This window comes from Tupaia chinensis, unplaced genomic scaffold (genome assembly GCF_000334495.1).
Source record: "Tupaia chinensis unplaced genomic scaffold, TupChi_1.0 Scaffold000057_1, whole genome shotgun sequence".
Lineage (NCBI taxonomy): Eukaryota > Metazoa > Chordata > Mammalia > Scandentia > Tupaiidae > Tupaia > Tupaia belangeri.
Window position 1 is genome coordinate 3,626,078 of NW_006159515.1, and position 13,577 is coordinate 3,639,654.

General features: G+C 36.8%; 1 protein-coding gene across 1 annotated transcript in view; it reads left to right on the forward strand.

Moving 5' to 3' along the window:
* Positions 1-13,577, forward strand: part of NALCN (sodium leak channel, non-selective) — a 351,304-nt gene that overhangs the window by 168,746 nt on the left and 168,981 nt on the right. The window contains exon 12 of the mRNA XM_006141515.2: positions 3,337-3,528. Within this exon, the coding sequence (XP_006141577.1) occupies positions 3,337-3,528 (192 nt within the window). The remainder of the gene's footprint in view (positions 1-3,336; positions 3,529-13,577) is intronic.

Here is a 13,577-nt window from a genome sequence, read left to right on the forward strand (position 1 = left end):
CCCTAGTCAGTTTCATATTAACCACACTTAAAGAAATAAGCTCTTCAGTACAAAATGGTTTCCCTTAAAATCTTAGTTATCTTTGAGGCTAATTGTTGGTATTATTTATTCACTAAAATGACATTTACTGAGCACTTACTTTGTGCCACGCACTGTTCCATATACTAAAGATGGAGCAATGGACAGGCAGAGGAGATCCTTGACTCATCAAGCTTAAATTCTGGAGGGCAATCACTTCACAAGGAAGTACACAAGAGGAATTGAGAACTCAAGTCCTGAAAATGCCAAAAGGAAGAGACAAGCAGGGTACAAAAAACAGTGACTGTGGGACTGAGGGTGTTAATGTACATAAAATTACTCATGGAATACTTCTCTGAAGAGGTGACATTGAGCAGAGACTTAATGAAGTGAAGTAGCGAGCCATGGGAAGGTCTGGGTGAAGCATTCCAGGTGGAGAGAACCACATTGAGTGTGTCCCAAGGGGGAAGCATGATTGATACATTCCCGGAACTGCACATGGTGATGAGGCTGATGAAAGCCAGGGTATCACGGTCTAGCACAGTCATATTCTCGCAAACTGCCGAGGGTCTTATCACCTGTATAATCAGAACAACAATGGTGGCTGGTCTATTGTGCATTTAGAATGCATCAAATGCCATGCCATCAGTGCATTGTCTAGCTTGTTTCCCATAATGGTCCTGTGAGATAAGGATCTTACACATAAAATGAGGTCCTAAGAAATCTGACTTGCCCAAGACCACATACTGAGCAAATGGTGGAGCCAAAATTTATGCCCAAGAAGTTTAATTTCAGAGGTTATATTCTTATCTGAGCAATTTCCACAGCATCACACTATGAATCAACGGAATGATCTTTAAAAGACAGATTTAGAAATGTGAGCAGAAAAATGTGCTTTGGGAACAAACATAAAATGTTCTCAAGTACTTATCTTTGAGAGCATGGTTTCCTTTATTACCTATCCACAGATACACAAAATCAAAAACTTCATTGGTTGACAGAATAGAAAGCATTCTTGTCATCATGTAAATAATAAAAAAAATAGATTCACTAATAAGAGTTTTTCCTTTCAGGAATGCAGGTTTAAGCCTTTGAAAATGCTGATCAAAGCAATAAGTTAAGTTCTGTTTCTTCAAATTGATGAAATATTAATTCATCAGAATTGCAGAGATGTGCCTAATATTTTTTGAATAGAATTTGGGATAAGAGTAGAAATTGCTTAGATGATCTTTTAAATATGATTTTAATACTAGTGAAGAAAGCACATAGTATTGAAATTTGAGCCGTAAAATGGTTCATTGTTTAAACCAGTTACTCTTGCCTGGATTCAGCTGTTGACAGTTAGATACTGAATCATTTATATCTGAGAATAGATAAATTGGTAAATATAGAACCCTTTCCAGATTGTGATTCTGAATATCAATATGAATGTTAATATTTTACAAATATTTATTAATTTAATTTTATTTATTATTTATGTTTTAATTTGCTATGGGGCATGTGCACTCATGAAAAAGAGAGAAAGAGAGGGAAAGTGAGAAAGCAAGCCACCAGGTCAGGAACTCCAGTTGTAGTCAGTCATGTGAGAGTCCAGTGACTTAGCCACCAAGCTACCTGCTGGCCCTGAGTATTAATATTTTAATAGGTCTTATGAAAAAGCTATTTACTTATTATGTGGAAAGATGACCTGAGTGTCATATGTTCGGATTTGAAAATGTATGTTAAGAATTATAGCAGAGGGCCGATGGTTAGGTAGACTGGCTCTCACATCTCACATGGCTGGCAGCATAGTTTGAAAATCATGCCAGGTGTGTGTGTACACGCATCCAAAATCTCAAGAAGAGAATAGAAGAGAAGGGATTGTGACTTGGTCGTCCCCTTTTCGGGGGTGATTTCTTACTTTCCCTTTTTCTTTGTCTCTTTGGCAATCACATTTACTATATAGCAAAAAAGGGTAAAAAAAGGAATTATAGCAGGAAAAACAGGTAATTTAATGGCATTTTAATGCTGTACACTTCAGCTTTTACGTATACATTAATTTATACATTTTTTAATCATGTAAGTATGTCCCTAAGAGCTATGTCTTTGTACTATACTCCCTTTAAAATAGTAACCATTGAATCATAGTTGTCCAATATGATGTTTGGTACATAATAATCCATTTATATTTATTAAATTAATGAATGAATGCATTTCTTAATTAATTCATTGTGTATGGATATTTAGCAAATATGTAGATGCAAAATATCTGTCATCTATGAGAGAGTCTTCAAACGTCCATTTGAAAATGAAATCAAAGTATGAGTTTATTTTGATGAAACAATATTTTGAAATCCATGCATAGTTTCTTCCACAAACTTTCTGAATTACACACTTGCATGCACACACACACACACACACACAAAGTTAAGCAGATATAACAAAGAACCCACAATATAGAGCTTCCCTGAAAAGCCTATTTCTCTTCAATAGTTGGTGAGTATCCAGCCAAAGTAGGTGACTCTGCTCTACAAGATCTTCCAGGAAAGGAAGGTCTTCCAGCCTGTTGGGTTGATTGTACCTGTCATATCCTTTACAAACCTTCTATTTCTGATCCAAAAAAGCTTGCTCTAGTTATTCCATTTCCAGGCCAGAGGAAATTATAAAGAGTATCCAGGAAAAGTTTATTTTATTGAATGTACCAAAAGCTACCTGAATCTCTTCCTTCTACAGCCCATAGGTCTGGGCCTAGTTCACTAAGGACACGTGGCCTCAAATGAGGTAGGAAGTAGAGTCTGTAGCCCCAGGAAGCCACTTGCTAGACTACATTCAAAAAGTCTCATTGTTTAAAAGAAGAAGAACAAATGGATATCATTGTAGTAGTCTCAGCCAGAAGTAAAGACTCCTTGACAGAAGGTTTTAGGGTATTTTCCATTTCCTTATGAATGTGTAGTAAAAGAAAGATTTATTTTATGAGGCAATATAACTAATATTGAATTAAAGGTTTCCTTAGGTATTTGAACAGTAGAAAAATGAAAATTTTAGTTTGACAATATGCACTAGTTCATACCATTTTCAGTAATCATGATATGTTAAGACAATCAGTTACCATTATTTTTCTTCCTTCATTTATTTGCGATTTACTGGGTTCTTGCTACATGGCAAGCACCGTGTTACCATGGTATCTCAGTTAGTCTATAATTATGTTTTGTCTTTAGATACTCCAGTTGAAAATCTGATTTTTATAAAATACTGTGAAAATGGTGTTTTAATATGAATTTATTTAACATTCAGTGTAAATAAATGATCAAGAGTATATGATATTCTTTCCCCTGATAGGTTCTTCGGGTAGTCCGGCTTATTAAGATTTCACCTGCATTAGAAGACTTTGTATACAAGATATTTGGTCCTGGAAAAAAACTTGGGAGCTTGGTTGTATTTACTGCCAGCCTCTTGATTGTTATGTCAGCAATTAGTTTGCAGATGTTCTGCTTTGTTGAAGAACTGGACAGATTTACAACATTTCCAAGGGTAAGAATAAAAAATGCAGTCAGTTTTATTCCTTATGCTTATTTTAGTAATAATGATTAGCATCAAGTAATTTCACTTTCACAGTGGTTCAAAAATATTGTCATATTTTTAATAGCTTGGGATAATTAAATTTTAATATTTAAAATGGTCTCTTCTGAGGGAGCAGGTGTTTGAGCACATTTTCACCACTGTCAGATTATACATCAATTATAAAATTTTGGAAATAATGGGATAGAAAGAGATGCTCAGTAAAAAATCTAAATTTGTCATTTTCAACACCTATAAATTAAAATATAGCAGAATTTTTAATATGAAGTCTGCACTTTTGTATTTGTGAGAGCTAACATTTTTAAATCTTCTCTATGGTATATTTTGATGTGAGGCATAATCTTGAAGGAAGATTTTGAATTTTTTTTTAATTGTTGATGGTACATGTGCTTCCCAGAGAGAGATGGAGACAGAGAAGGAGGGAGGGGAGAAATCACCCTCCTTGGGACATGGTCACGTCCCAATTCTTTTTTCTCCATTTCTCCAACATATCGGAGTTTGGGGTATGCATGCACACCCATGCACCTGATGTGATTTTCAGGTTTCTGGAGCTGGGATTTGAACCACAGTTGGCATGTGAAATCCAGCTCCCTTAGCCACTAGGCTATGAGGCCAGCCCACTTTTGACTTTCAATATGATAAAATTCATAGACTCTTGAGATTTGAAATGTATCTAGTAGATCATCTAATTCATATCTTTACACTCTCATTAGAATCTAATTAGGCCAAAAGGGAAATTAAAAATCAGTCAATCAATAAACACAACTCTTAGAGAAGATACAGGCCCTAACCAGAAGGATCCTGAAGGTTAACAACATGTGGATTAGAAACATTAAAAAAAAAAAAAAAAACCAAGACAAAGAATATATCTATTTCCCTTCATGACTTGAAATAGTAAGGTCTATAATGTTGGAGGAATAATCTTGAGGTAAAAACAGCATTTTTTTAAAATTAAGCTTTGAGAGAAGCAGAGTCTGTTTTGCTAATGGATAGACTAGACTAATAAAGCTTTTTTTTAAGATCCTAAAAAAAAAAAAAAAGACAAAAAATTGTTCCTCTAGCTACCAGTGTTGGAATTGCCCCTTTTATAGCACAGATTCTTCATTCACACACTGCCAAGAGTTTATCAAATGCCTATACAGACCCAGGTGGTCTGAAGTCAGATCAGATTTTGTCTAAATAAAGTAGGATGAAAAATCTGAGTATTTTCAGAAATTTTTGAACTTTGGAGTTGCACATAAGGGCTGTGGGCCTGCAGAAAAGCATTCCATTTGGAAGGCTGCACTTCCTATCCTACAGATCTGACCTGGCCTCATGCATCATCATGTTTTAGCTTTAAGACAATGGGGTTAGTTTTTCTTTAAGTTTTTGATATATGTAGGTAAAACTTGTATGTGTTCAGTAATACACAAAAACAATACAGTGGAGCTTAGAAAGCACTTTTATAAGGTTAGATTACATACTAGGTAATATGTGTGATATTAGTAATATAACTATATGCATAAAAGATAAGGTTGCTTTTTAGCCCATCCCTGACTTAGCCCCTCTAGATCTGCTCTGTTTCCAGCCATTATAGTAATCAAGTAGCATTCCACTTTTAGATCTCCAATTACTCGATTGTGCCTTTCTGCCTGATTAGTTTGACCATTATAACAAAAACAGCTCAGCAACTCTGAGGCCCCTAATCATGTATTCAGCACCTGACAATGTTGACAACCTGACCATGGGACGTGGCTAGGAGATGTTTTCTTGCCCATGAATCTAGTTAAAAGTTAAGTCCCAGAAAACTTACCAAATTTTACAAGAAATGTTGAAAATATTACAAAAAGGAGTCATGATCATTTCTAATTAAATAAAACACCATGGATTGATAGTGGATTCCTGCTAGGGAATCATCAGGTAAAATTATTTAAAACACATTATAGTTGACACTTTTCTGCAGACCTTACTCCCTCCTTTCTCTTAAAAACATCTCGTTCGTTATCCAGGGGTTGAGTGTTTGAGGTAGTTTGGTTAATTATAGGATTCACCAAAGCACAGCACATTAGAAAAACCATGTTCTGTCAGAAAAGCCACATGCTATATCCCAATTTAAAATAAAAAACTTTAAAAATCAACAGCTGTTGAGAACCAACAGTTAGCGTAATGGCTATGTCGACCGCGATTCGCGTCCCGGACCCGGTGGCTTAAAACTCATGCCGGGCGCGTGTGCATGCCCAAGATCCCGAGAGGAGAATGGAGGAGAAGGGATTGCGGCGTGACCATCCCCCCTGGGGGGGTGATTTCTCGCTTTCTGTCTCTATGTCTCTCTCTGTCTGTGGCGAGCGCATGCACCCTATAGCGAAAAACTCTCCAAAAAAAAAAAAAAATCAACAGCTGTTTAGATGACCTTATCTTTAGTCCAGGCCATCTTGGAGGTTGGCTGTAGGCACTATATATAGGGAGGGCTATGGAACAATCCAGAAAATACCTTATGCAAGTACTTCAGAAACTGAGGAGAGTACTCACGTTGAGGACAGAACAGTCACACAGAGGCTAGAGGAGTCTGGCTGGGCATAGGGAGAACAGTGTTGGTGCCAGAAAATCTGTCTGTGGTTGTTTCTGCAGCCTGGTCTTGATGGAATCATGCAAATGAATGTGTGCTATAGAAAAACAGGACTAGATGTAGGAACTAAAAACTAGTTTGATGAGACCTAATTGGGTCTTAGACTCAGCAAACCACTGTGAAATCCACCCAAGAGGAGCTAATATGGACATAGGAAGCAGTTTCTCCATCTAAAGTCCAAGAGGAGAATCCTGGAGGAATAGAGAGACAGCAATGTAAGCAGCCCGACACATTCTGTGACCATCCAATGCCACAGCCCTTAATGGCGTGCCGCCCACATGCAGAATACCTGGGTGCACCACTAGAAGATAAAAGGATGCTAAAGATAAACAAGACCCTGCAGTTACACATGTGGGAAGGAAATCTAACCTACCAAATTTGACCTAAGTCTTTATAAGCTGTTATGTCCTAAGGGACTTCAAGTTAGTTATCTATTTAGTGCATTTTTTGAATTATTTTCTTCCTGAATCAGCCCACAGCCTAATAGTTAAGGGAGCTAGATCCCACAAGACTGACCATGTTTTGAACTCCAACCCTTACAGTTTGAATCCCAGCCTTTGTGACTTGAAAAAACCCTCCAGGCACATGTGTTTGCCTAAAATGCCAACAGCATGGAGAAATGGAGGCGAAGAGCCTGCATAGAACCACACCCCCATCGGCAGGTGCTTTCTCACACTCTCTCACTTTGTCTCTCTCTTTGGAGAGTATACTCTGGCAATTAAAAAATACTCCTTTTTCTTATTTTTATATTACGTAAGGGACAATACACACATTTTAGAATCTTGTTTAAGCACTGTTGACTAAGTGGTCTTCAGTGATACTTAATTTGTGTGAACTTTGCTATTTATTTTTTTTAGAGGATTTTTGCCTTAGGGCAACATGCACTCACCAGAGAAAGAGAGAAAGACAGAGACAGTGAGAGGGAAAATGAGAAATCACCTCCTGGAAGGTGGCCATCCCCAATCCCTTCTCCTCCATTCTCCTCCTGGGATCTTGGGCATGCACACACACACACACACACACACACACACACACACACACTCACCCTTACCATGAGTTTCAAGCCACTCGATCCAGAACTTGAACCACAGTTGGTCATGTGGGAGTCCAGTGGCATAACTACTATGCCATCTGCTGGTCCTGAGCTTCACGCATTTTTAAAATGGTAATGATTTCTATTTAGTGTGATAACTGATTTTCCTATTTACAGATGATAAAACAGGAGCTTAGAAAGTTTGAATAACTCACTCAAAGATACACAGTTTGAAATCTGAACATGTAGTCATCTCTTCCTCCTACCAACTGTTTCCCGTTAGGCTCACCATGTTTTCTGACAAATGCACTGGAAAGTGACCAGTTAGTCAGAAGATATTTATTGAATTCCAAGAGTAAAAAATTTTTGTCTATCCTTACCTGGAAAAAAAGACATTTGGAATAGTTCATCGCAAACTTTCTACAGGACTTAATGGAATCAAGAATTTATAGGAGGCATTAATATCATTGAAGCATACATAACCTATGTATGAGGTTAAGGATCTTATCAAAATCCCAGGGCCTCCACTTGGTATTTCATATACCACAGCAGAAACAGCATTTATCAAAAAAGGTCCAACAGATGAAATAAGTGAAAGATGTTCCAGGTGACACCTATTGAGCAAATTTTTGAATTAAGAATGAATAACAATTCATTCATAATGATGATTTGTTGAACCAAAACAAATGCTTTTGATCCTTATGTTCTGTACCAGACTCAATGCGTCAGATTCTTTCTTCTTCCACTCTTATTTATTCCTCCATGATTCCATTATCTTCTACACTGCCTGTACCATTATCCTATCAGAAATGTTTGCAAAATTCTGGTGCAAATACTATGGCTGCAAGTAGCAAAAAACCTGATTCCAAATGGCTTAACCAATAAGAAAATTTATCTCACAAAATTCAAAACTTATGTAGATTTCAAGTCAGAAATTTAGATCCTTCACTAAAATCCTGTCCATTGTTGTTTGTATTGAATTGTGTTCCCCAGAAAAACATGTTAATCTCCTAACTCCTAGTATCTTAATTTAAGCCTTTATATGGAAATAGAAGTAATCTATTTAAAAATGAGATAATGAATATGGACCCTAATACAATATAACTAGTGCTCTTAAAGAAAAGGTAAATTTGGAAAAGACTTTGAGGAGGGATGGTGATGTGAAGACATACACGAATAGCCATGTGATGGGAATGGCATCAGTAAACCAATATACTCCAAGAAATGCTGGCAAACACCCAAAGCTAGAAAATGAAGAGAAGATTTTTCCCTAGAGTCGTAAGAGAAATCATGTCCCTGTCCACAACACAAGTTCAGACTCTTTGCCTCTATAATTGTGAGACAATACATTTTGGTCTTTTTAAGCCATGCAGTTTGTGATACTTTGTTACAGAAGTTCTAGCTAATTAATATAGTTGCCTTCTAGCAAGAAAACTTTACCAGTATCATCTCCTCCTCTGCAATAAACTTGTTTTCATATCTCATTGGCACAATTAGATCACAAAATCATTCCTAATCCTTGGCAAAATGACTAGAATTAAAACAACTGGTTACTTCTGTCTGTCTCTCTTTAGTTTTCCTGATACAGTACTCCCTTCAGTACTTTTTGAAGAGCTGGTTTAGTATTGGTGAATTCTTTCAGTTTTTGTTTGTCTACAAATGATATTATTTTATTCTTCCCATTTGAAGTATAATCCTGCTGTGCTATATTATTCTTGGTTGAACATGTTTTTCTTTCAGTATTTTGAGTATGTCTTCCCATTTTCTTGCCTGTATTGTTTTGGTTGAGAGGTCTGATGTTAGCCTAATAAGGTAACCTTTGTAAGTGATTTGACATGTCTTTCTTGCCTCTAAATTACTAAAGTAAATGCAGTAAACAGTCATTGTACATCTTTAACCAATTCAATATCTGTATCCTCCTAATTTCCCATCAAAATAATAATAAATAGGTACCAGCAGTTGGCGTAATGGCTATGTTGCAGGGTTCCCATGTGGTTGACCACAGTTCAAGTCCCAGACCTGGTGGCTTAAACTCACACCAGGCATGTGTGCATGTATGCCCAAGATCCCGAGAGGAGAATGGAGGAGAAGAGATTGCTACATGACCATCGCCCCAGGATGGTGATTTCTTTCTGTCTGTCTCTCTCTATCTCTCTCTCTCTGTCTTTCTTGAGAAAGCACATGCCTTATAGCAAAAAAATTTCTCCAAAAATAATAATAATGATGAATAATTTGTTTGCATTTATAAAAAATGGAAATAGCTTTTATATGCAAAAAAATACTGTCCTCCATAAGGTATTTAATTTTTTTAGAGGTTTTTGCTATAGGGCAAGTGCACTCTCTGGAAAGACAGAGAGAGAGACAGAGAGACAGAAGGTGAGAAATCACCCCCAGGGGAGATGGCCATGCTGCAGTCCCTTCTCCATTCTCCTCTTGGGATCTTTGGCAAGCACACACACATGCCCAGCATGAGTTTCAGCCGCCAGATCTGGGACTCGAACCATGGTCAACTACATGGGAGTCCAGCAACATAGCCATTATTCCAACTGCTGGTCCTAGGTATTTAAATTTTAATATTATTTATTTGATACAAGTCTTAATTTGCATTTCTTGAATGTTACTTATTTGTTCTATTGAATTTTCACTTTTAAAACCTTGTCTAAAAGAGTTATTATATAAAAAAGCCATAAATTCTGTAAAATACTTAATTACAAATTAATTTCCCTGTTTACTGTCACTATCAAGATGACTAATCATGCTTTTATTTGTATTGAAAAATTACTGACAAGTTTGAAGAAGCTTCTTGCTCTTTAATTTATTTTTATTTGCCAGATGTAGTTAGAGTATGGCTACCTCTTTAATAATTTGAAGATTTTGTTTATCTTCAAAAGTATTAGCTCAATATACTGACATCTTTATTAATCTTTGGTTTAGTATTGGTGAATTCTTTCAGTTTTTGTTTGTCTACAAATGATATTATTTTATTCTTCCCATTTGAAGTATAATCCTGCTGTGCTATATTATTCTTGGTTGAACATGTTTTTCTTTCAGTATTTTGAGTATGTCTTCCCATTTTCTTGCCTGTATTGTTTTGGTTGAGAGGTCTGATGTTAGCCTAATAAGGTAACCTTTGTAAGTGATTTGACATGTCTTTCTTGCCTCTAAATTACTAAAGTAAATGCAGTAAACAGTCATTGTACATCTTTAACCAATTCAATATCTGTATCCTCCTAATTTCCCATCAAAATAATAATAAATAGGTACCAGCAGTTGGCGTAATGGCTATGTTGCAGGGTTCCCATGTGGTTGACCACAGTTCAAGTCCCAGACCTGGTGGCTTAAACTCACACCAGGCATGTGTGCATGTATGCCCAAGATCCCGAGAGGAGAATGGAGGAGAAGAGATTGCTACATGACCATCGCCCCAGGATGGTGATTTCTTTCTGTCTGTCTCTCTCTATCTCTCTCTCTCTGTCTTTCTTGAGAAAGCACATGCCTTATAGCAAAAAAATTTCTCCAAAAATAATAATAATGATGAATAATTTGTTTGCATTTATAAAAAATGGAAATAGCTTTTATATGCAAAAAAATACTGTCCTCCATAAGGTATTTAATTTTTTTAGAGGTTTTTGCTATAGGGCAAGTGCACTCTCTGGAAAGACAGAGAGAGAGACAGAGAGACAGAAGGTGAGAAATCACCCCCAGGGGAGATGGCCATGCTGCAGTCCCTTCTCCATTCTCCTCTTGGGATCTTTGGCAAGCACACACACATGCCCAGCATGAGTTTCAGCCGCCAGATCTGGGACTCGAACCATGGTCAACTACATGGGAGTCCAGCAACATAGCCATTATTCCAACTGCTGGTCCTAGGTATTTAAATTTTAATATTATTTATTTGATACAAGTCTTAATTTGCATTTCTTGAATGTTAATTATTTGTTCTATTGAATTTTCACTTTTAAAACCTTGTCTAAAAGAGTTATTATATAAAAAAGCCATAAATTCTGTAAAATACTTAATTACAAATTAATTTCCCTGTTTACTGTCACTATCAAGATGACTAATCATGCTTTTATTTGTATTGAAAAATTACTGACAAGTTTGAAGAAGCTTCTTGCTCTTTAATTTATTTTTATTTGCCAGATGTAGTTAGAGTATGGCTACCTCTTTAATAATTTGAAGATTTTGTTTATCTTCAAAAGTATTAGCTCAATATACTGACATCTTTATTAATCTTTTTGTCTTTCATATATTTTTCATTTTCTCATAAAATGTTTAAAACATGCAAAAAGATATAAAGAATAGGGATAGCCCTGTGGTCTAGCTGTTCAGTGAGCTGGATTCTAGGATTCTACCTGGCCAACTACAGTTCAAATCCCAGCCCTGGCAGCTTGAAAAACACACTACATTCATGTGCATGTACATACATGTGCGTGTGCATCCATAATTCCAATAAAATAGAAATATAGACAAAATGTTGAAGCATGACAATACCCAGGGAGGGAGGGATTGCTTTCTCCTCCTCCTAGTTCTCTCTCTGACTAGTAGGTGCACATCACATCTGGCAATTAAAAAAATGTATAAAATAAAAGATACAAAGAATAATAAAAAGGCCAGCAGGTGACATGGTGGTTAAGGCACTGGAATGCCACACGCTGACCATGGTTCAAACCCTGGACCTGGTGACTTGAAAATCATATGGGCATGGGACCAACAGATGGCATATTGTTTACACCATTGGACTCCCACATGGAGAACCTCAGTTTGAGTCCCATAGCTGGTACTTCAAATTCATGCCAGACATGCGTATATGCATGTCCAAGATCCCCAGAGGAGAGCAGAAAAGGGATTGCAGCATGGCCATCCTGTCTTGGGGGTGATTTCTCTCTTTCTGTCTCTCTGTCTCTCTGTCTCTCCAGAGAGTGCATACGTCCTATAGCAAAAATCTCTCCAAGAAACCAAACAAACAAACAAAAACAACAAAGAAAATCATGCTGGGCACGTGTGCTTGTGTGCCCAAAACCCAAAGAGGAGGATGGAAGAGAATGGATTATAGTATGACCATCCCTCCTCAAGGAGGGGATAATTTCTCTCTCTCTTTCTCTCTCTCTCTCTCTCTCTCTCTCTCTCTGTCTCTCTCTTTCTCTCCACTGAGCACAGCGAGCATATGTTTCCTATGGCAAAAATCTAATAAAAATGAATATATGTAATTTTATTTCATTTATTATCATTGCTGTCTACAACTACACATGAGGAATTTTCAAAAAGTTGATGGAAAATGTGTATTATGAAAAACCATGCAATGATTTCAAAATTTTTTGTACCAAAATAAACCTGTGCTTTAATACCTTTTTCCATGAACTTTTTGAAATCCTGTTATATTGTATGACAGATGTAATGCAATATATATATAAATACCATTCTCCTGTGTGGTAGGTGAATTCTAAGATGGTCCCATGACATCTCTCCCTGATGTGCACATTGTGCATAATCTCCCACTGAGCAGGCAAGACTTGTGAATATGATGGGGTTTCACCTTCTCTTAGTAGGCTGTGAATCATTTATGGTCTAGTCAACCAAAAAGGAGATAATCTTGAGTGGATCTGATTTGGTCACATTTATTAGGCTCTTTTTGAAAGGAGAGATTTCAAGCAAGAAAAAGTCTTCTGAAGTGGGCTTTAAAGAAATAAGCTGCCATTTTGTAAAGGACCAGATAGCTAGGCCCTTAGAGTGTCCTCTAAGGAGCTGGCCTGGCCAACAGCCATCAAAAAAGCAATACCTTTAGTCCTACCATCACAGGGAACTAAATTCTGATAACAACCCAATGAAGTTAGAAGAAAACCCCAAGCTCCATGAGACTCAAGCCCAACTAATACTTTGATGACGACTTTTTGAGACACTGAGCAGAGAATGCAGTTATACCATAGGAACACTTCTGACCTATAGAAACTGTGATATAATAACAATATTAAACTGCTAAATTTCTGATGACTTGATACATATCAATTGAAAATTAATGCATCCAGTTGTGGAATGCTTGTTTCTCTATCTTCTGAGACATAAATTGTCAGGAATTTAGATCAATACAAGCAAGGTAATAATATGTCTTATAGGAAGAAGATTGGGTAATTCAGGAAGTAGTACAGCTCTTTCCAGGATCTGGGAAGAAAAGGGAAGTGTGACAATTCATGGTTAGCTTTAGAGTCTGCATGTTCTTATGTACATCACAAGATGTGGTGACAACTAATTTAGAGGGACTGCAACATTTATTGGAAAGAATGAATCTTCAGCAGGGTTAAAAGTTCAGAAAGAGGCAAGACAAGACTGTAACCCAGTTTCAGGCCTTCTCAAACAAGTTTTTCA